Genomic DNA, 24,266 nt, shown 5'->3' on the forward strand with positions numbered 1-24,266 from the left:
CCTTCCACTTTGCCTTCTACACCTCTCCCGGTCTCTGGTATAAGCCAATGGACGGACTAGGTCTCCCACTAGAACCCAACACGGAACGTTCCCACTGTGCTCTGGTCTCACAGCCCTCCTGCAGCTGAAGGCAGACCCCTGGCACAGGCCTTGCCCTCTGGCCTCCTGACAGCCCAAGGCTGCCCTTCACCTGCAGAGCTTCCCACACACCGTCTCTGCATCTGCGGACTGTCAGCTCCAACCCTGCCTGCTGCACACAGAATCTGGGGCCGTGGTGGGGCAGGGCAGTCCTGCTTTCCTCTTGCTCACGAACTTTTAGTAGCCCCTAGTTAGCCCTTAGATGAAGGAAAACACCATGACCCTGACTGTTTCTCACAGGCAACTGCACGCAGCCTCTCCTCTGTCAGGAACCAGTTTCTGCCCTTTCACCTGGCTCAGTGACCCCCAGATGCCAGGAAGCAACTTTTTCAAGGCTGGAGAGGGCTCCCTCATCCCCTCCAGGTCAAGTCCGTCTCTGCTCCCAGGATCCTCCTAGAATGAATGCACTGAGAACCTCCTTAAGTGTCTTTCAAAAGGCTGGAGTGGACCTGAAGAGCAGGGACAGTGGCAAACATTTGTGGCCCAGAGCCGAGGAATTTGCACTCATCAGTCTTTGTCTGAATAGCACGACAGCACACAGGCTGGGGACTTTTGAAGCATGACTGACCTCACTTCCAGAAAAAAGAGGAGGCAGGCATGCTAAGATACAGCTGTAACCGCCAGGACTTAAGAGGCCATGGCAGGAGGAGCACGAGTTTGGGGCTAGCCTGGGCTACACAGTGAGATCCTGTCTCTCACCTTGGGGTTGGAGGTAGGCTAAAGGAGGCCACTGCCTTCCTAGTCCTGGCCAGGTACCTCTTCAGTCCCACTCAGTGCCAGGGGGCGCCCACCAGGATTGGACTGCTGTCCTCTCGGGCCAGCAGGACAACCTCCTGGGAACTGCTGCTTGGCAGCAGAGAAGAGGTTCATGCTAGAACACCCTGGTGCCCTTACTGCCCCCACACTCATCCCTGGAAGAGAGTCAGGCTAGACCCCCCTCTAGCACCCTTATTCCCCACGCTCATCCTTACAAGAGGCCCAGGCTAGACCCCTGACACCAATTATCTTACTCTCACCCCCCTACCCCTCCCCACTCACCCCTGGCTCCTCCCCACAGTGGACTGCCATCTCCACCGTGGGAGAAAGAAGGTCAGATCCCAACAATTCTCTCCCCAAGCAGAGATACGCTCACGAGCAGCCAGTGGGGCTGGAGGCTCAGAGGCCTGCCAGTAAGACTCTAACTGATTTATGAGGACTACTTTAAAAAAGAAAAAAAACAAATCCCAAAACAAAAACAAACAAACAAAAAACCAAACGAGCTGGAGTAGCCTATCCCTATAATCCCAGAACTGGGGAAACTGGGGCAGGAAGCTGGAATTTGAAGGCAGCCTGAACTACCTAGAGATACTTGTTTCAAAAAACAAATACAGAAAAGCAAAGCCAACCAAACAAAAGTATAACTAAGGCAAATGACCCTGGAAAGGTAGAACTCAGAGGCCTGGCTGGACTTTGGCCCTCCTGATTTAATCTAAGTTTAAACAGGTATCTGCAGGTGCTGATGTAACTAATTATACAGTCCTGGGTGCTCTTAGCCTGCGGATTCTCCCGGGTGCCAGGGATAGTGCCTACCCTACCTGGTTGGTTTATACAAAACACAAGCTCTGGTACTGCAGACAATACTTAGTCTGTCCAGTAGACTGCACAGCTTCTCCCAGATGATGAGGCCACGTCTACCATGTCTGAGCGAAAAGGAAAGGGTGTGCTCCTCTATAGGTCAGAGCCTGAGGGAAGGACTCATCATCTAAGGAAGCATGAGACGGCTATATGATCCACCTACTAGTTTGACACCACTATGAGAGGTCAAGGCCGCCTCCTAGGGAAGCAATCATTGAGCAGGGCGCAGGCTAAGACAACCTGAGTCCTTTGTGAAGCTCGGGTGGAAGGCAGCTTGAGTTTAGAGATGGGGAATGAGGCACAGGTGCTAGGAGATGTGGGTGCTGCCTGGCTGTGGGATAATGGCTGTGAGTATCATTATACCCAGGGGGCTGCTCACACAGAAAGGCAGCAACAAACCAGCTCTGACAGCACATACCTATAACTTGAGCACTCAGTTGGTGGAGGCAAAAGGATCATGAGTTTGTGGCCAGCCTGGGCATAGCAAAAAGCCAATGGCTTGGATATGCAGCTCAGTAATAGAGTAGTTATACACACACATACATGTGTCCCCTCCACATACACAGAGGCACCAATGTGTGTGAGGGGAGACGAGGGATCTCAGGCCTCACCCTGGAACTAGAAACTAGAGTCTCCTGCCACAGGCCTGAAATGACAAGAACTATACGAGGCAGAGATTTATTTGTGCAATCTTTTTCTCTCCTTAAATATTCACAGGTCACAAAACTGCCTCTAGGCATTAAACCCAGGATTAAGACATCAATTAACTGAGGTCTGAATGCAGCACTGATTAAAATAGTAGCAAGACAGGATGAAGTATTTCCCAGATCAGTCTCTAAGCATCAAGGTGCCAGCTTGTTGAATAAAACCCATTAAAAGGGCCAGGAATTCCATCTCTCCCAAAGATGAATGCACAGGGAATGGTTCTGTGGGAGCCAGTTGGGCAGGAGTTCAATGCCAAAGGACTCCCCAGGCCCTGCCCCAAACATCCCCTCCACACTGGAGACTGAGCAATCAAAGGGAGATAGCTTGCACAATAACAGGAGGGAAAGAAAGGGGCTGGCTAGCGTTCCATGCCCTTGGGAGGCTCCTCCAGCATGTCCTCTCCAACAAATCAGAGCCAAGTTCTGCCCCTAGAGGAGTTGGGAGGAAGTCCACTCCACACCTGGACCACACCAGACTGTGCCTGTAATGGCACAGACAGAACAGGTGCTCAGACACCTGGACCACACCTGACTCGGGCTGTAATGGCACAGACAGAAGAGGTGCTCAGACATCTAGACCACACCCAATTGGGCCTGTTATGGTGCACACAGAACAGGTACTCAGACACCTGGACCACACCCGACTGGGCTGTAATGGTGCACACAGAACAGGTACTCAGACATAGGTTTTGCTAAAGTACAGACTCCTCCTTGGGCACTGGTGCAAACAGAGCAGGAGGAAGCTTTGTGTCTCTGCTCTTGTCCTGTGAATGTTTCCTTTATTTGGGTCAGATTCCTATTCAAGGTCACGTTAATGACTGAAGGAATGCTTGTCTACAATCCCATGAAACTTGACCTAGATCATCCCCCCCCAATTCAAGGCTGAAGGCATAGAGAGTAACTTAGGTATTTAGCCTCTAGGGAACAGAAGGCTCAAGAGTTTGCAATCAGTGTGGCCTGTATAGTGATACCCAGTCTCAAACACAAAACTAAAGATTAACTAAGGTATGATACTATGAACTTTACAACATCCTAGTCTAGCACCCTGTGCTGGTTGTTTTTTGCTTGGTTGTTGGTCAACTTGACACAAACCTAGACATTCCTGGGTAAAGGTAATTTTAATCTGGAAAATGCCTCCCATAAGACTGGTCTGTAAGCAAGTCCATGGGGTACTATTTTGACTGATGACTGATGTGAAATGGCCTGACCCTCTGTGGGTGATGCAGTCCCTAAGCAGGTGGTCCTGGAGAGCATGAGAGGCAAACTGAGCAAACCGTGGGGAACAGGTCAGTAAGCAGCGCTCCTCCATGCTCTCTTCTTCAATTCCTGCCTCCAGGGTCCGCCCCGAGTTCCTGCCCTGACTTCCTTCAATGATAGACTGTGATATACAAGTGCAAGAAGCCAGAAGAACCCTTTCCTTCCCCAAGTTACTTTTGGTCATGGTGTTTTATTTTTTTTAAATGATTTATTTTTATTTTATGTACATTGGTGTCTTGATTACATCTGTGTCTGTATGAAGGTATCAGACCCTCTAGAACTGAAGTTACAGACAGTTGTGAGCTGCCATGTGGGTGCTGGGAATTGAACCTGGATCCTCTGAGAGAGAAGCCAGTGCTCTTAACCACTGAGCCATCTCTCCAGCCTGGTCATGGTGTTTTATCACAGCAATAGACACCTAACTAAGATACTCCGCAAAGACATGTCAACGTCCCCAATTATAGTTCTGAGCCTGCAGTCACTTTGCATCCCGAGAACAGAAGAGCCTCACAGACAGATCACCCCCTGAATGGGCAATTGTGTCAAAGACTGAGAACACTGAGAAAGGAAGGGTGTCTTGTCCAAGGAGGAGCAAACATCTCATGGGAAACAGATGGTTCCCTCAAGTGCTAAGACTTCTCTGGAGTCACGTGCCAGAACCAGAACTGAGACAAGGATCAGCTGGACCCCCAAGTTGACCCAAACTCCTTAACTGTACAAATTTCTCAATCCTACCTGCCCCCCTCAAAAGCTCACATGACGCTCACCAATGGCTGAGACTCCTGTTCTCCATCTTCCCAATGCAGTCACGGTGACTACACTCCTTTCTGCTTGGTTCCTAAGGCTAGTGACCGGATCCAATTTGTTGGGTCAGATGTCTGGTACAGGACTTTGGGCAAGTGATACTCCCTGACCTGTCCCCCCACTTTCTGGTGTGCAGGAACCAAGTACTATCTCTGCCTGGGGAATCTCCAGTCCTTACATAAAGGATCTGTGAAGGGTGCCAGGACTACTCGAAGGAGACAGACGGTGGTTTGTACTTCCCATATGCTAGGTATCGAGGTCATCGTCTGCACACAAATTTGGGACATATTCTGGTGCACCTCTGTCCTGAGCCCCTAAAGTTTATTTATATCCTGTACAGGCAGTAGGCAGGGGAACAGAAATGGTACCTACAGGCCACATTTTAATGCATGCAGGCCGCTTTAACTCCATGTAATTAACACTTCTAAAAGCGGCGCATGACTCAAATGAACACGGTCTCACTTAAAACCGAAGGAGATACACAGCAGCCATGGATACACTCACTCTTCCGTGAGTACTTAGCTGTAGCCCCTGGCACGCAGCTATGAGAAGAATGAAGGCATCTCCTTTTATTTCCTACCCTACCTCCAGATCAATTTCATCCTCTACAAAACAGCAAAGCAGAAGCCCAGCCTGAATTATGGCAGTGACATGCCTGCTCTTAGAGAGATTCAACTTTTGACCTATACGTTCCGGCCGCAATGCTGAGCAAAAGGAAAGAAATGTGCAGTTATGATCTTGTGTTTGTTGGAAGAGTACAATTATGGAGGAATTTACAGGAAATCAAAAAAGGCGCCGCTTGAGAGGATGGAAAACAATAAAACAGTCACACAAAGGAAATGAATGCCACCCAAAAACTAAACACAAAACCTGAGCACCGGCTCCCATGCCGGGAGACCTCCCAATCAGACTGGTCCTGAAAAAGCCCCCACATGCCCAAATGCTTATCTGGGTCTGTGGTGGATGCCAGGGATGCTTTCCTGCACAGTCCCTGCTCTCTGGCCCTGCTGTACTTGACTCTAGACTCAATCCAAGGATTCCAAAGGGGCTAGGAGTGAGCTAGGAGAAAGTTGGCACTCAGGTAAGCCTCAGACTCCAGGGCATTTAGCTGAGCAACAAGAGGCTATGTCAGACTATGAAGCCAACAGCCTGGACTCATGGCTTTTCCTTAGTGAGTCACTAACTCTCTGGGCCTCAGTTTCCTCATCTGTAGTATGGGGATAACTAGAGCAGCTGCCTCATATATCAGGAGCAACAACCTCTTGAAATAGAGTGGCACATCCAGTGTTTATGAGCACAGGCCTTGCAGGGGAAGTCTCGATAGGGACCAGCGCTATTCAGGCACGCCAGCTTGACTCCTGTCTCATATAATCACTATACCATGCAATCACTTCATCAGCATTGCAGATGAAGAAACAGGGACTGGCAAACCCTTCCATTCTTACCATAAGTTGGGCATGACCACACTTCTGTACAGTGGTCTTGAAAGGGACAGAGACTGGGGCTAGTCTATACCTGAGCTGACAGTCTCCCTGTCAGATTCCCTCCATGGGGCCGAGTAGGAGAGAGCAGACACCCAGAGCATTCTAGACTTAGGAGCGGCTGAGTGTGGTGGCATGGACCTACAGTTCCAGCACTGGGGATGAAAAAGCAGGCACATCTCGTGTTTGAGGCCAGCCTGAGTTGCATGGTAACAACCCCACCCCCGAACAAATAAGCGAAACCCAAGAACTCCCAAAAATGTGACACCAAATGGTACTTTAATATCATAGAAAGCCCGCCTGCTTTGGGAGATGAAGGACCCACTGCTGCTGCACCCTGAGCCCCTCCTTGGGGTCTGGCAAGGAGGGCAATAATTGTGGCTATGATGGATCTGCCAAGATCAACTGTATCCCTGCAGAGACTGGGCCCTGTGCTATTAAAACACACCCCTGAGGCAGCAAGGACAATGTGACATTTCTGAAATTGTTCTACTACCATCAAATGCCAAATAAGTCCTTTTTGCTGCTCGCTTTAATAAAGCTGAGCGGTATTCTTATAAATGCAGACTCCACCTTGGAGCCTCGCAAATGTCACTGGAATTAGAGTGAGCTTGCTCTAAAGTGACGAACTAATGGCTCATCCCTCAGGGAGATGCTGGAGCTCAGAAGCCAGCTGTGGTCTCCAACACACTGCCCACTGTCAATGACCTCAGGGGAAAATCACAGTGAGGCAGATGGTGGACAGAGGACAATTCCGAATACTCGGGACTTGTTCTGCTGAGTGAGCTACAGAGAGATGGACACTGGTTACTTGAAGAAGAGATGCCATGAACCTGGAGGATAGTCTCCATCCTCAGAGTGTAACCGAGTGGCTGTGACAGGCGCAGGGCCAGGGTTACTACTGACACCTGTCAGCTGCTCCTGGGTCTCTACCAGTCTCCCATGGCACCTGCCTCAAGTTCAACTCACCCGAGACAAGTCCCAGATCTGTTACTCTCAGTTCTGTTACCTGCTGGCCCATGGCCATGTGGCTCCTGAGCAGTCCCCTCAGTGCAACTGGCTCTCACTCCTTCGAGTGAGTCTCCAGCTAGAGGCTAAGATACAAACTGATCTGTACTCTCCTAAGCCCTTCACGTTTCCTGCGCTTTCTTCTCCTCTCAGCAACAACGTCCCTCCATCCACTCAGGGTCCACTTCCCTGGTTTGCACAGCCACACAAGGCCCCCCATGTCCTTGAACATAGGGTTCCCTAGCCCACGGTTCTCAACCCCCACCGCATCATGCACCACCCTCACCTCCGTTGTGTTTAGCACACAGTATCCCTACATTTTAGGGCTCACAAGTCAAATCTCCCAACTAGGCAGAAAAATGTCACCACACAAACTCAGGGTCAGAAGTGAGAAGCCTTCTGCACCCCTCCCAGTGGAGTCTGCCTGTCTCTCTCCCACTTCCACAGGAAGGGCAGCCACTCAACAAAGAAAAACTGTTCTGCTGCCATCGAAGAGCATCTCATGGCCTGGAGAGAAAAGCAATGGCATACAGAAGCTACACCCAGCCTGAGAAGGTTCACCCCCAAAGCCACCTGACAAGCCAGCCGTGCTGCATGTAAGAGCTGCCTACGGAAGAGCCACAGCCATGAAGAACATGGGTAACAGGGTGGTCCACATGTCAAGATGGTTCTCTAAGAAAGGTGGTCAAAAGAACTGTCTCCATTCTCCACGAACTGAGCACAATTAGCCCAGGTAGTCACAAGCTGAGGACTCACCATTCCACGATCTCTGGGTGAAGAATTCTGTTGTTGACATTGAATCTATAGAGAGAAAATACAACAATGGCCTTAGTTGGATGGCCTATATCAGATCCCAATGAGAAGTACCTCATTCAACACAAACATACCATGGCCAAAAGCAGCCCCGTCTTTTAACTTCCTGACTCTCTGACCCAGAGAAAGCTGCTGCTCGCCTCCTGCAGGCCTGAAAGCCTGGGCTGCCACCTCTAAGTGTGATCAGTTGGAGAGCAAGCATTTGACTATAAATAAATAAAATAAAAAAAATAAATAAAAGAGGGGTCCTCTTCCCTACTAGACAGGCCTTTATCAAGTTCATTAACACACACATAATGGGGGAACCAGAAAGAATACTGGGATGAGGAAACTGAGCTTTTCACAAATGTGATGAAAACACAAATTTACCCATCTATTTTTAAAAACAAACTCATTTCAGGTGCATGGGTATCTGTGCCCTGTGTGCATTCCTGGTGCTCGTGGAGGCCAGAACAGAGTGTTGGATCCCTGGGACTGAGTCATCATCATGTTTAACAGTCTCTTAAGATATACCCTAGTCAAAATGCCAAACAACAGTGCATATGTTGGTGGTCCTGAACTCACAGTGGTTAGACTTTGAAGTTTTAAGGTTTTTTACTGGGATTTAATGAGAAGGTTCTACAACTGAATGGTTCAACTTTCAGTTTCTAACCTTACAAAAGGCTGATGGGATACAACACAGCTGTCAATCAAGGAGTTTCTGCATCTTGCAAGCATAATGAGAAACTCAATTCACCACACACAGGGTACGATTCTGGTGCGTTCTGATCAGCGCCAATTCCGCACCAGAAACTATGACAACCAGAAGGCAGTGGGAGACCGTTCAAAGAACTGAAAGGAAAAAAAAATGAGAACAAAGAAATTTCAGCAAAGATATGCTTCAAAAATGAAAGAAAAGGGTCTCATTGTGACCTGTGACCCTGACTATGTGAGAAGCACCATCAGGGCTCATCATGTGGGAATGCATGTCAGTTTGTATGGCCAGAAGGGTAAGACCTGCTGTGAACCCAACTGTCTGGGACACAGGATTCAGTCTGATTGACAAGTGTCCAACTCCTTCACCTCTTTCTGTTAGACCAGAATCCGTGAGTCACGGACAGTCTTTGTAGATCTGGAGCCCATGGCGACTGATGAGATCCAAAATGACCCAAAGTGACTTATGCTACCCAGATGATGCCACTAACAACTATGTCCAATGTCCATTACATCACTAGCAAGATGACCAAGTCAGATGGGACTTGCCACTTCCTTGGTTTCCTCAGCTTTAAAGGTTCTTATTCTACTTCACTGCTGAAGCAGAGGCTCTCTATTGACTATGGCAAGATGTCTGAACTGGCGTTCTCCAAGTGTTCATACCCTATAGCTCCAACTTGATCCCCAAACCCCCTGGAGCACTTAAACTGTGGCTTCCTGGAGGACAATGAGGCTGTGTGACATCAAACCCCCAACCCATGCCAACCTCAGCCGCTCCTCACTCAAATGCTTCCTCCATCGTAACGGAGCCACTGTTCAAAGGGGCCCCACCATGAAGCTGACAGAGTTCTAGAGCAGCTTGTACCCTACCCCTGAACCTACTTCCCCTCGGCTGCCTATGCCCCGCCGTCTCTGCAGAGGCCACTGTGAGAACTATTCCTAACAGAGATCAGTAACAGCTGCTCTGGACCTGCCAATCAGATGGTAACACGTGACCCTAGCACAGCCCGACACATGGCCTGCCGTCTCCCATACTGTGGAAGTGTGCCACCCAAGGATGGGAACACCGCCATCACTGACACCAAGACTAAGAATAGCAGCCATGTGGACTGGTGTCCCATGGACTTCAAGGCTGGTATCAACTACTTGCTTCTCAGTGTGGTGCCTAGGAGTCTGGCCAGAGCGCAGTGTGCTTTGTATTTTGAGCAATATGCCTGCCATTGTAGAGGCCTGGGCCTGCACGGACCACGAGTTTGACTTGAAGTATGCCAAGGGGACTTTTGTATACTGTTATCAGGGGAAGGACATGGAAAGGTGAGTTTCTTGAGGTCAGAAGGATATGGCTGTTGTAGAGAAGAAATACAAGGAAGTAGGCATCAACTCCTATGAAGATGGGGATGAAGGAAAGGACAGACTACAGCTTAGAGCATGTTCACTACAGTTATGGCAAAATCCTTCAAAAAGTCTCCCTGCACTGCTTTAAAAAAAAAAAAAGGAGAATTAAAACACCTCAGATAAACAAAATATGAGGGAATCTTCTCTAATACATTTGTCCTCCAAGAATTCCTTCAGCCTGAACAGGCACTACAGAGTGGCATGGCTCTACATGAAGAAACAGGAAACTGAAGGACCAGGGAGATAGTTCGGTGGGTAAAGGCGCTTGTTGTGAGCTTGATGACTGGACTTCAACTCCTGGGACCCACTTGGTGAAAGAGAATCAACTCTCGCAAGTTGTCCTCAGACCTCCACATAAACAACACGCATTACATATGCACACAAACACAAATGAATAAATGTAAAAAAGGGGGATTTTTTGGTTTATTTTTAAAGGCAGAGGTTGGTGCCAGAGAGATGGTTGGTGGTAGAAGCATATATTGCTCTTCCAGAAAAAAAGAAGTTCGAGTCCCAGGACCCATTTTGGGTAGCTCCTATAATTCCAGTTCCAAGGGATCTAATTCCCTGTAATGTCTCTACAGGTACTAAATATGCATGTATACACTCCCACAGATTTGAATACACATACACAGATATGAATAAAAATAAACCTTTAACAGGGGTCACTAACCTTTACCAGTGACCATATAGGTAAATATGGAGAGAACAGAAATGTAGCTTTTGCTTGTAATGCCTTAAAAATTACCAACAGACACATGCAAACATACACGTGCATATATACACATGCATGTATACACGCACACTTGCTCACACACACACAAAATGAAAAGAGAAAGATATCAGATGCAAAGCCCACAAACAGGCTAACTCCATTTATCATCAAGCGTCAGGTAAACAGAGACAGGTAATTAGAAGCTGGAGGGGGGCCTGGAGAAATGACACTGACCATAGGGGAGCACAGGGCTTCCTTCGGGTGATGAAAATGTTCCCAAACTGATAAAGATGGTGGTCACATAACTCAGTGAGCACACCAACCCTATTCACAAGAATCAGCAGAGGACCCATGGGTAAGCCCTTGGCCTTGTGGATTCCACAATCCCTTCCACAGAGGCATAGGCAGAGCTGTGAGTTCCTGACTTCATACAGCCCAGGGACTCTCCATGGCCTCATAGATGGAATTTGAACTGATCTAATGCCATGGTTGTAAGAAATAGCCTTACCCTGACCAAGGAAAGGAACAGGGATGGTCATGAAAAGGTACCAGCAGCCTTAGAGGATTCATTTCTGAAGTTTTAGAGACCCTGAAGTACACAAGCAAGACATCTGGGTTCAAAATCAACTTAAATACTTCAAAATCAAAGTCATGGGTCTGGAGGGATGGCTCGGTGGTTAAGAACACTTGCTGCTCTTACAGAGAACCTGGATTCAGTTCCCAGCCCCTACCAGCACACAACCATTAGTTATTCTGGGGGATCCAGCGCCCTCTTCTGGCCTCTAAGGGCACTGCCTACATGTTGTGCACAGATATACATGCAGGCAAACATTCATACACATAAAATAAAAATAAATGAATCTGAGAACAAAAGAATCAAATTCCTACCTGTAGAGTATCAAAGAGACTATAGACAGCCAATGTAGCTCAGAATGGAGAACACAGCAGCAAGTCACACAAATAAGGACAATACAGATGTTCCTCCCATCTCACAATTGTGGACTAGCTACTCAACAGCTAGCTGCACCTCATTTCACACAATGCATATACCCACGTGCATACAGACATGGCTGTGCAAACACACATGCATGCACAGGCAGCAAGGTAGAACAGGGTAAGATGATGGCACACAGACACAGCTGCACAAACACATACACACACACACACGCACACACACACACACAGACAGCTGTGAGCTTTAGAAGACTAGACAGAAGACATACAGAGATGTGTACTTAAGAGATATCCAAGACACACTTTGGAGAGAGCAGGGATACAAGGAACATACCTAAACACAATAAAGGCAATAAACAGCAAGCCAACATCAAACTAAATGGAGAGAAACTCACAGCGATCCCACTGAAATCAGGAACAAGATAAGGTTGTCCACTCTCTCCACATCTATTCAATATAGTTCTTGAGGTCCTAGCTAGAGCAATAAGACAACAAAAGGAGATCAAGGGGATAAAAATTGGAAAAAGTCACTTGCACTATTTGCTGATGAAATGACAGTTTACATAAGCGACCCCAAAAATTCTAACAAGAAACTTCTATAACTCATAAACACCTTCAGTAATGCAGTAGGATACAAGATTAACTCAAAAAACTCAGTAGCCCTCCTGTACACAGCTGATAAAAGGGCTGGGGAAGAAATCAGAGAAACATCATCCTTTACAATAGCCACTAACAGCATGAAGTATCTCAGAGTAACTCTAACCAAACAAGTGGGGAAGACTTGTATGACAAGAACTTTAAATCTTTGAAGAAAGAAACTGAAAAAGACACCAGAAAATGGAAAGATCTCCCATGCTCTTGGGTAGGTAGAATTAACATAGTAAAAATGGCAATCTTACCAAAAGGAATCTACAGACCTTAAAAGAATAATACTCAACTTCATATGGAAAAGCAAAACACTCAGGAGAGCCAAAACAATCCTGTATAATAAAGGAACTTCTGGAGATATCACAATCCCTGACTTTAAACTCTACTACAGAGCTACAGTACTGAAAACAGCCTGGTACTGGCATAAAAACAGACAGGAGGACCAATGGAACCGAATGGAAGACCAAGATATTAATCCACACACCTACGAACACCTGATTTTTGACAAAGAAGCAAAAAATATCAAATGGAAAAAAAGAAAGCATATTTAACAAATAGTGCTGGCATAACCAGATATCAACATGTATGAAAATGAAAATAGATCCATATCTATCACTATGCACAAAACTCAAGTCCTAATGGATCAAAGACCTCAACATAAAGCCAGCCATACTGAACCTCATAGAAGAGAAAGTGGGAAGTAGCCTTGAATACATTGGCATAGGAGATCTCTTCCTAAATATAACCCCAGTAGCACAGACACTGAAAGAAACAATTAATAAATGGGACCTTCTGAAATTGAGAAGCTTCTATAAAACAAAGGACACGGTCAACAAGACAAAATGACAGCCTACAGAATGGGAAAAGATCTTTACCAACCCCACATCAGACAGAGGGTTGATCTCCAAAATATACAAAGAACTCAAGAAATTGGTCATCAAAAGAACAAATAATCCAGTAAAAAATGGGGGTACAGACTTAAACAGAGAACTCTCAACAGAGGAATCTAAAATGGCTGAAAGACGCTTAAGGAAATGCTGAACATCCTTAGTCATCAGAGAAACGCAAATGAAAATAACTCTGAGAATTCATCTTACACCTGTAAGAATGGCCAAGATAAAAATCACTGATGACAACTTATGCTGGAGAGGATGTGGGGTAAAGGGAACACTGAAGCATTGTTGGTGGGAGTGCAAACTGGTACAGCCCCTTTGGATAGCAGTATGGCAATTTCTCAGAAAATTAATAAACAACCTACTTCAAGACCCAGCAATACCACTTTTGGGTATATATCCAAAGGATGGTCAATTGTGCCACAAGGACATGTGCTCAACTATGCTCATAGCAGATTTGTTTGTCATAGCCAGAACCTGGAAACAACCTAAATGCCCCTTGATCAAAGAATGGATAACAAAAATGTGGTACATTTATACTACCCAGCAGAAAAAAAAAACAATGACATCTTAAAATTTGCAGGCAAATGGATGGGTCTAGAAAACATCATATTGAATGAGGTAACCCATACCCAGAAAGACAAATATCATATGTACTTACTCATAAGTGGCTTTCAGAGTTAAAGCAAAGAAAAAAAAAACAGCCTACAATTCACAATCCCAGAGAACCTAGACAACAAAGGACCCTAGGAGAGACATACATGGATCTAAACTACATGGGACATAGAAAAAGATAAGATCTCCTGATTAAATTGGGGGAATGGGGACCATGGAAGAGGGTTGAGGGGGAGGGAAAAGGGAAGGAGGGGAACAGGGAAAATATATAGCTTATATAGCTTAATAAAAACAATAAAAGAGAGAGAAGGAGCTATCCAAGTTAAATAGAGATGGACAGATATGTCACCTGTGTGCTAGGAAGAACATATTCCTAGAACCCCAGTAGATACCTGAGAATACAGATAGCACTTAACATTAAATAGATCATGGTTCCCTCCCCCAAGCATAACTATGGCAAAATTTAATTTACAAATTAGGCACAGTAGGAGGCTAGTAATAAGTAATAATAACACAGAACAATTACAGCATACTAGAATAAGACTGCCAGCATCAATAGACTTGTGCTTTGGAAAACTAATTACAAGTAAAATAAGGCTTTCTGAACACAAGTACTGGCTGATTTGATAACAGAGACAGCCACTGAGAGACTGATGGGTGAGTATCACAAGCACCACGGATAAAGGATGAAAGATGGAACCCAGAACAACACAAACTTATGAACTGGCCAAGCATAGCAACGCACACAACCTCAGCCATGCAGGGGGCTGAGATAAGAGGACTATGTTTGAGGCAAGCCTGGACTACACAGTGAGACCTGAGAATAGAGTTCCATAGTGGGCTGCGTGCTTTGGGGTGCCTGGCCTGTGCACAGCATTCCCATCCCCTCCCATGTCTGTCCCCTAGTGCCTCCTTCTCTGGGCCTCACCTCTTACTCTGTTACCCCATGCATGGTCTGCGGGGCTCCTAAGCTGGGACAGGAGCCTTCAATGAGTGCCCTATCCTAAAGGCCATGAGCACTGACTTGGGGTCCTTATGAATTATAGATTTCTAGAATTTTCCATGTAGTATTTTCAGACTACGAGAGACTGTAGTTAACTGTGAGACTGTAGAAATCAGAAATACAGACAAAGGAGGAATTATTCCCTATGCCCAGACAAAGGCAGACATACGTAGCACACAGGATCATCTAGACAAGTACATACACTCATTCCAATAGCCAGACACACATATATGTAAAGACCCACAACCACATAAACAGGGACACACAGACACAAATGGTACATACAGACCAAGGCAAACACACAACAGACACATAGAATTCCAACGAACAAACACACTCGGATACACGGAAGAGTCAAGAGTCTGTGTGGACAGATTTCACTCTAAGCAATGCATGCAGATATTCCACATTGTGGCCTCAGTGCTAGTAGCACTTTCACTAATGAGAATATGTTCATTATGCAAAAAAATCACAAACCCAAAACCCTACCGTGCCCATGAGGGTGAGAGGGTATCCTCGAAGGGGAAGGTGGACAACGTAAGGGTGAACAGGGTGGGCCTGGCCCAGGGTGAGCCTCTATCTCCTCCCACCCCTACCCTAAGGTTTCTAACCCCACTCCCACCACTACACACACACACACACACACACACACACACACACACACAAACACACCCGCTAGGAAGCTGGGGCAGGTTCTCCCATCATGGAGATTTCCATGGGCCATAATTTGAAATCCAATCCTAAATATTAACTTGATATGAAAGTTAACAGTTACCCAAAAGTCATGGTCCTCAAACCACAAATTGGCATTTTGCTGTAAATCGTCAAGTTTTAATAATGTCCCTCTAACTTCCTGGGTTTTAAAATTCACATCATTGAATATTAATATCCTTGCATTAGCAAGTCCCAAATTCAGCATTTCATATTTAACTGCTTATTTCAATGGAATTAATTTGTAACCAATTGTCTTCAAATATGCAAGGCAATTTAACTAAATGCCAAAAGATAAGAAATACGCTTCTTCTCAGTAGCCAGCTGATGTGAAGTAAGGACCGTATTTCTCTCTCAGATGACGGCATGAACGGTGAACTCTGTAATTTGCTGTCTCCACGAAGAGCCCATGGGCACAGGTTCTGCCTGTCTGGAAGGGGGATGGGCTCATACCAGGGAAGAATCCCCACTACATGTCTTGACTCTGATGGATGGGTGGCCCTCAGCTCAGGCCACATGCCCGCTCCATAGAACCTCCATGGTCAGTTTCCCAGTCTCAGGAACTGCCCTAAAATCTACTTCCCCGGACACTAACAAAGATCCATGCCATTTGACTTAGTCATGGGTTGCAGGAGCTGACTGCTCTAGGGACCCTGTGCCTGGAGTACACAAGAAGAGGTCTCAAGTCTTCTTCACTCAGGTCTGCCCCCATCTCTACCTCTCCCAGCTCCAGCCTACACACCAGACCTTGTACCCACAGCAGAGCCTGGCAATGAGTACTTGACCCTGCTCCTGTCCACCAGATGGAGAGGCCTTCTACTAAACGCTCCCTGGAACTTGTCTCTGATCCAGCAGGGCCCCCAAGCATGGCCCACAGGCTGGACAGACCCCTCACTCAACTCAAAGACCACAGGGCTAAACCTGGTACCACGGGCTGGGCAGACCCCTCACTCAACACAAAGACCACAAAATAATCAGACGCCATATCCTCTTATGAGCCCAGTGACCTGTGGCTTTAGCAAGATCTCTTTGACCTCCGACATGTCTACCTCCTCCCTCACTTCCACCTCCCTCTTCCTTCTGCTCGTCTACTGTCCCCACCTCTCTCAGACCAGGTACACACTCTCCTGTGGGCCTCAGGAGGCCTAAGGCCTGAAGCTGAGGTTACACATATGGGACAGTACCCCAGGTAGGTAACCCCCATGAAGCCACACTCTGAAGTAAAGTCACAAACCAATTCCCTGGCTGGGAGGGTCTGGGAACGGTAGATTACTAAGGCTACTGCTACCCCTCCCTCATGTAGGCCAAAGGGAAACAGCAGCCTGGGAGGCCATGAGGACAGATGGAGAGAGCTAAACCTGAGTAGCCATCTAGGCAAAAGGTCAGATAGGTTCAAGATGGAGAGGCATTTCAAGAGAGACATTTAAAGAGATCAAAAGCACCAGGAATGTGGAGCTTCATTTAGGCAGTGAGAGGTGAGAGGGGACAGAGCAGTTGCACATTGGAAACTAGGACAACACAAGACTCATCTTGCTTAGGAAACGGACTATTATTATCCAGCAAACAGCTGGGTCACTCGGCAGTCAGGTAAATGCTGTCCTGAGTCATGGTGGCCCTTGAGGACAAGGTCTCTCCATAGCCTGACTCAGAGACCAATTGGAGACAGAAATAAGGTGTTAGCTACCTGGTGAGAGGCATGGGAATGGGCTACACCCAGAGCCCAGGAACACAGATATGATTTTTAGCTGAGAGGACCTGGGAGCACTTAAACCAGTGCCAGGACCCGAAGTCAGTGCTCATGGAATGTAGAATGGAGGGCACTGATGAAGGCTCTTGTCCCAGCATAGAACACCTGAAAAGCACACAAAGGCAACAGAGTGAGAGGTGAGGCCCATAGAAAAGGGGTATAAGAGACAAGCCTACTTCGGACCAGAGAGAGGAGAGAATATGGGTACCATACACAGGCCAGACGCACCAAAGCAGAGATCATGGGTCAGACTCTGGCCAACAGCTCATCACATGGGTGCAGAAGCCAACCCATACCCAGCATGGAAAGCAGTCACCCAGCTTGATGTAGGAGTGTCATATATCAATCTGTTGATTTCATTGGTTAAGCAATAAAGAAACTGCTTGGCCCTCATAGGTTAAAACATAGGTGGGAGGAGTAAACAGAACAGAATGCTGGGAGGAAGAGGAAGTGAGCTAAGACTCGACAGCTCTCCTCTCAGGGGCAGACGCCTCAGAGATGCCATGCTCCGCTCTCCCGGGTAGATGTGATAGCTCTGCTCTCTGAGGCACACGCGATGAAGCTCCGACCCAGGATGGACGTAGGCTAGAATCTTCCCGGTAAGCACACCTAGCTGTGCTACACAGATGATTAGAAATGGGCTAAATTTATATGTGAGAATTACCCTAGAAGAGGCTAGATAGAAATGGGCCAAGCAGTGTTTAAATGAATACAGTTTGTGTGTTGTTATTTCGGGCATAAGCTAGCAGGCGGCCGGGGTGCTGGGGACGCAGCCCCGCCACTCCTATTACAACACCAGCTCAGCTGCTATGGGGCCTGAAGAACACTATAGGCAGCCCCTCACCAGATAGGTGCATCCCATGAGTGGGAAGACTGTGGAAAAGTAAGGCAGCCCCTGGCTCTCAGGAAAAGGTCTCCAAGCTAGACGTGGCGGTACACATCTATAATGGGAGACTTGTGAGCTCCAGGCCAGCCTAAGCTATAGAGCAAGATCTTGTCTCAAAACAAAACCAGACAAACCTCAAGATGTCAATGGAGTGGAGGCTTACAGGGCACAAGCTCCCTGAGGTTCTGAGAATGACCAAAAAGACTCAGGGGAGGAACTAGGGGCGGAAGCTGGGATCTGCTGAGAGGAGAGCAAGGTTGGAGTTTGCAGCAGGGAATCCTCTCAGTGAGGCCCCCCAGTGACTGTGATGACTGCGTGGGGTCCCACCTGCCTTCTTTGGTGAAACTTCCCAGTACAGCAGAGATCTGCCACAGCAGCTTCACCCCAGGACCTCACCAGTCACATAATCCGTAGACCCTGGTCTGGGAAAGGCAGCATCCTCTCAGGCAGGGTTCAGACGCTGCAGCTTACAGTCAAATGGGAATCAGGCCACTGACCATGCTGGGTCCACTTGGCTATCACACAGTTGGGGAGACCAAGGCTCATAGGGTAACAGATTTGAGCTACCAAGCAGGCTTTGGCCCCCACCACCCAAGCAGTGCTGTCAAGCAGTGCCGTGTTACATGTGGTAGCCAAAGTCACAGAGCCAGTCAGTGAGAACCAGCCACCTGTATGCCCTTCCCACATGGCTGAGACCCGAGCAGAGGCTGCAGATGGTGTGGGTTGTGAAAAGTGAGCAGGGTGTTGGGGCGCAGGCACTTGGCAGCTCTGGGGCATTAGGAGGGGAAGACAGTGAGGAGGCAATGGGCATTTCAGCAAGCTAAACTGGTCACTACCAGGCCACTTAGGGCAAATCCCCAAGAGGATTAAGCAGTTTGTGTCGTGAAAGAAGCAAACTGGATACCCAGTGCCCCTGCCCCCCAGCTCTTATCAGGGGAGAAACGATACATATTCATGAGCTCATAATCCCTTCTAATCACCCTCCATCGCACATACAGATTCCCTCCTGTGGCTGAGACTCATACATAAACATAAGGAGCTTCTTCCGGGACCACCTCAGTCCACAAAAGGACAACAGAGGACAAAGTGGCTACAGAGAACCTGTGCTTGGGGACACTGTGGCTCAGGTGCAACAGTATGGCTGAGGGCTGTTTGCTTCCTCAAGGGCCCAACTATAACAGTAGCAGCCAGGCTACTCCAGCTCAGACCTGAGGACCCAGTCTGACCTGGTGGCACAAGTGCAGCCAGCAGGCAGCACCCTCTGGGGGCATGGGTGAGGGGTGACAAGGAGACTGCCCAGAGAGGGCACCCGCTTCCTAAGTAGGGATTAGAAGGCTCAACCCAGAGCCTAACTGGGGAGTGAGTTAAGGATTAGGGCAGTGGGAGACACTGGGAGTTGTTGAGAACTGGGCTGGCCCCCAAAACTCAGAGCCACAGCACAGAGCACTTCTAGGCCTGCCTGGGCTAAACAGAAAACAAAACAAGGCTGGCTGTGGATGTGGGCAATTTGCCTTAAAGGGTAAACTTGCTTTGCCCAAGCCTGTCATCCTCAGCTCAACTCCCAGGATCTACAGACAGAAGGAAAGAACCAGACCCCACAAGCTGTCCTTTGACCTCCACACACACCATGGCTCTACACTCACCCGCCACATACACATACAACCAATCGATCAATGTAAAAAACAAAGAAAACAGCTACTCTTGCCACACAGTGCCCAGGGCTCCAGGGCTCTTCCAAGATGGAGCCCAATAAGAAAGGGTGTTTTTCTTAAGGCAAAAGACGGAGTGATTTTACACAAATTATTTCTCTACACATTTCCTCCAAACACTTGATCAAATCCATTTTTATCACCCTCCCATATTTCATGTCCCGTGCGGCCAGTCTGGGAAAGATCAGTTGACAAAGGTCGGACTCACTTGCTGATGCCATCGAAGGAGGCCTCTCTGCAGACACTGCCACTGTCTGTGTTGACACCACGCTGTGGGGAGAAAAGGGGGTGTGAGAACAGGTGTGTCACACAAGGACCACCGGGCCCTCCCAAGGCCTGCCTCAGGATGCCTGCCTCTTCCGGCCATACTCAAATGGAAGAGAACAAGGAGGCCTACCACAGCCCAGCATGCCCTGCCCCTCTAGCTTTTCCCTGGCAGAGACTCCACAGCAGGGTAACTCTAAGCTGGGCCCCAGGGCCAAAATGGAACTTCTTTCCCCATTCAATGTAAACACAGAGAAATCCAAAGACAGCGGTGCATGCTTGTAGTTCTAGCTCTAGGGAGGCTGAGGAGGGCTGATCACCAAGTCAAAGCTAGCCTGGGCTTTACAGACATTCTGTCTCAAAAACAAAAGCAGGAACCAACAAAAAGAGAAAGAAGAAAATTAGAGGAAGAAGAAGCAGAGGCACCACAGATCTACAGCATCCCAGGTACACAGCAAGGGACAGGTCTGGATGGGCCAGAGCACACTGCTTACACTACTCAGACACTCAGGCCCAGGCAGGAGCTGGGCAAGACAAGCAAGAACCTGAGACACCTTAACCAAAGTCAACAATCATAGAACAAAAATATTCGAAAAAAGAAAACACTCCCCCCCCCGAAAAAAAAAACAATGACAGCTGCAGATTTTTCTTGTAATCGTCCCCTAAACAAGATAGTGTAACATTACACACAGGGCACTGTGCTGGCTAGCTTTATGTCAATTGACACAAGCTAGAGTGATCTGAGAGGAGGGAACCATGGCTGTTAAAAATGTCTCCATTAGATTGGCCTGCAGGCAAACCTGTAGGGCTTTTTAATGATTATGATTGATGTGGGAAGGTCCAGTCCATTGTGGGCAGTGCCACCTCTGGGCAGGTGTTCCTATTCGGTATAAGAAAGAAGGCTGAGCAAGCCATGGGGAATAAGCCAGTAAGCAGCATTCCTTCATACCCTCTGCATCAACTCCAGGTCTCTGTCCTGCTAGAGTTCCTGCCCTGTCTTCCGAGATGCTAGACTACAAGCTCTAAGATGGAATAAACCCTTTCCTCCCCAAGTTGCCTGTTTAGGTCATGGTGTTTACCTCAGCAACAGAAACCCTAAGACAGGCACTAAGCATTGCATTAGATGTTATATTTAACCTAGCAATGATTTACTGGATATGGGAGGGTATGCGCAGGTTAAATGGAATAAAAGAGACTCCTGCACCTGTGCTGTTGGGATCTCCAGGGGGTCTGGGAACCAACTCTCCATAGATACACAGGGACAACTACGGCCTTCAGCCTCCATCTGCCTCCTTTTCCTAACTGTCTGCAGATATCCAACGGGAATGCAGCCATACACTGAGACAAAACAAGGGGTTCAGAGAAAAGCAAGCTACCCCAGAGATGGAGACACTCAGCAGCCACAGCTTTCTCAAGAATCTTAAGCTGGTCCCTGTCCAACTGAGATCCCAGATGAAACACACTGGGCCAGCTCTGACCGCAATCAAGACAGCTAGCCTCCATGCTTAGCCACAGAAGCACGTAGCAAAGAGAACACATGGAGGGGTTGGCATTACTGTATAAGTCAGTCGACAAAGGAAAGAAGGGTAATTCTGGAAGCAAGAAGGGCTCTGTGTGTGAGAGTCCTACCGTCCAGGTAGACGAATGGACAACTACACCTCCCAAGCCCCGCTTGGACACCAGGAGCCCACCCCCACACTGGCCCCACCCCAGGCTGTGCTCTCCTTAAGGTTCAAGAGTGTGCTTTTCAGACTGTATTATCATAGGGGATTCAGGGTGCGAATAAAGAGTGACAATAAATAATGCCATCAGCTTAAGCTGGATACGGTTACATCTCCCAGGCTGGTTTAATCCCAGGAATGCTAGCAATGCCTTGCTCACTGTGGCCACAAGACCAGATACAGCACATGCAGACATGAGGACAGCATCTTAGACACAGCAGCCATTAGGACTACACCAGTGTCCTTACTTACCACAGATGACTATTTCTCAGTTTCTCTTCTGTGTTTACTTGAGACCATGTCTTATGTAGCCCAGGCTAGCCTCTATCTCTGCTTGTCCTGCCTCAGCCTCCCTCTATGCCTAGCTTCTTACTGTACAATCCTCCAAGCAGCAGAGGCAGGCTTTTGGCTCCCTGCAAACACCTCCTTGATGCCAAGTACTATACGGCTCCTGCACACCAGCCACTTACCAATGTGAGGAGGGCAGAGGGCTTCTGTGAGGTCAGGACACTGGCAATCTGAAAATCAAAAGAAAACCCACTTTAGAGCAGTGTTCAGGGTTGAATCGGAAATGTCTCAGATTCATGTTTTAAGTGGCTACTTTGTGGCACTACTTTGAAGGCTGCAAATCTTTTAGGAGGCTATGTCTGGCTGGCAGAAGCAGGTCACAGGGTGGCATTTAAAGAACATTTCTATGGCTCCTGATTCCTGCCTCCCTCTGCTTCCTGGTCTGCTGTGCCGGGAATACTCGCCACCACGTGCTCCTGCCATCACACACTGCACCCATGGCTGAAACCCTCTGACACTGAGCTGGAACAACCCTTCCCTCCTCAAGTTGTTTGTCTCGGTGTCTTGTCACAGCAATGCGGGACCAATCCAAGCATCAACACAGTGGAACGGAGACGGCACTCATCTGTGGAGCAGGTACCACAGTCACCCCACCTTAAGACGAGGAAACTGAGGCTCAGAGAAGCAGATGGACTCTGGAAAGTCCCACGCTGCAGTACAGTACAGAGGGTGCAAAGCTAAACCCGGCACACTCCTTATCACGCGACCTGCCTCCAGGCACCACACAGATCCCTGGCTCCAACAGCTGGAGCTGCCCACTCTCAAGGCCAATACCTGTGTGCGGCTTCCCTGCCCTCCAGAAAGACCCACACCATTCGATACCAGCCCCAGCAGCCTCTTGTCCTCGGGGCAGATGCCTCACTCCCTGCCTGCCCCTGATCTCCTGGACTAAACAGAGGGGAGTTAGTGTTCCTCAACTCCACTCTAGCTTCCACACCCACCCACTCGGGTCTCTGCCCTGCATGCTGAATGCTTCCTCTCCAGTACCTTGAGTGAGAGGACAAGGGCCCACCTGCCCTCATCTCTGCTCATCTTCACCGACGGCTGGGTCATCTTCCACCATCTTGGCATTCCATCACACCCCACCGCAGCCCCGCAAGCAGGTTCAGTCACGCCCTTCTCTACCCACCCTCAGCTGACTGTCATCCATCCTCCCGCCAAAGCACTCATCATTCACCAGCTAGGAAACCTGCACCCCAGAGCGCTGACACCTTGCTGGAGCAATCCGGTCCTCTGGCCGGCTGTACACAGTCATGCTCCTCACCCCCACCGTAAGTTCTCTGACACCCTCAACACAGAAGAGGAAGGTGGGCTGCTGGAACGGACTGGCTGCACTATTGCTGAAACACTCTACACTGCACGTATTTAAGGTGGATACTTTGATGAGTTTTGACATAAGTATGTGCACTTTTCAATACTAAAAGGCTCCCAGAGAAAAGCTGGAACATATTGAAAGCCATGAAAGAGAAGATGCACCTGCCATCCCCAGAGACAGTTCAGCTCTGTGCATAGAAACAGAGAACTGTAATGACATTTGCATCATATGAAATTATATGCTTCGCTTATTTCCTGTCATTAAATATTCTTCAAACATGCAATTTTTAGCAGTCACTACCACTGGGGATGGTAACCGTTCAATAAGTCTTTGATTACGGCCCGTGTCAGTCATCTTATACACATCACCTCATTTAACCACCCATAAAAACGCTGCTACAAGACGTCCAGGACTCAGATGAAAATGCCTGTGTGAGGACTATAGAATTTGCCTAAATTCACAGTTAATAAGTAGCAAAGCCAGGACAGAAGGGATGCCACAATGACTAAGAGCTCTGACTGCTCTTCTGGGAGATCCAAGTTGGTTCCTTAAACCCCTAGAAGTCCAGCTTCTGGGGAATCAACACCTTCTCCTGGCCTCCACGCACATACACACGCATACACTCACTCACACACGCTCTTTCTCTCTAGAAAGAAAGAGCAAAGCCTAGATGTTACCATGTGTCTATAGGAAATTCTGAATGGACTCAGCATCATTTACTTAATCTCTCCCTCTGCTGGACATGTAAATTATTTCTAATGATGAATTATTATAAATACTGTGTGACCATCCTGGCATATGTAGTTTATATGTAATACATATATATGAGAACA

General features: G+C 47.8%; 1 protein-coding gene across 1 annotated transcript in view; it reads right to left on the reverse strand.

Annotated features, from left to right (window-relative positions):
- Positions 1-24,266, reverse strand: part of Pepd (peptidase D) — a 136,693-nt gene that overhangs the window by 86,597 nt on the left and 25,830 nt on the right. Inside the window, exons 5-7 of the mRNA XM_005368427.3 lie at positions 22,241-22,288; positions 19,994-20,055; positions 7,763-7,807 (exon numbers count right to left, since the gene is read on the reverse strand). Coding sequence (XP_005368484.1) covers positions 7,763-7,807; positions 19,994-20,055; positions 22,241-22,288 — 155 coding nt within the window. The remainder of the gene's footprint in view (positions 1-7,762; positions 7,808-19,993; positions 20,056-22,240; positions 22,289-24,266) is intronic.

This window comes from Microtus ochrogaster, unplaced genomic scaffold (genome assembly GCF_000317375.1).
Source record: "Microtus ochrogaster isolate Prairie Vole_2 unplaced genomic scaffold, MicOch1.0 UNK32, whole genome shotgun sequence".
NCBI lineage: Eukaryota > Metazoa > Chordata > Mammalia > Rodentia > Cricetidae > Microtus > Microtus ochrogaster.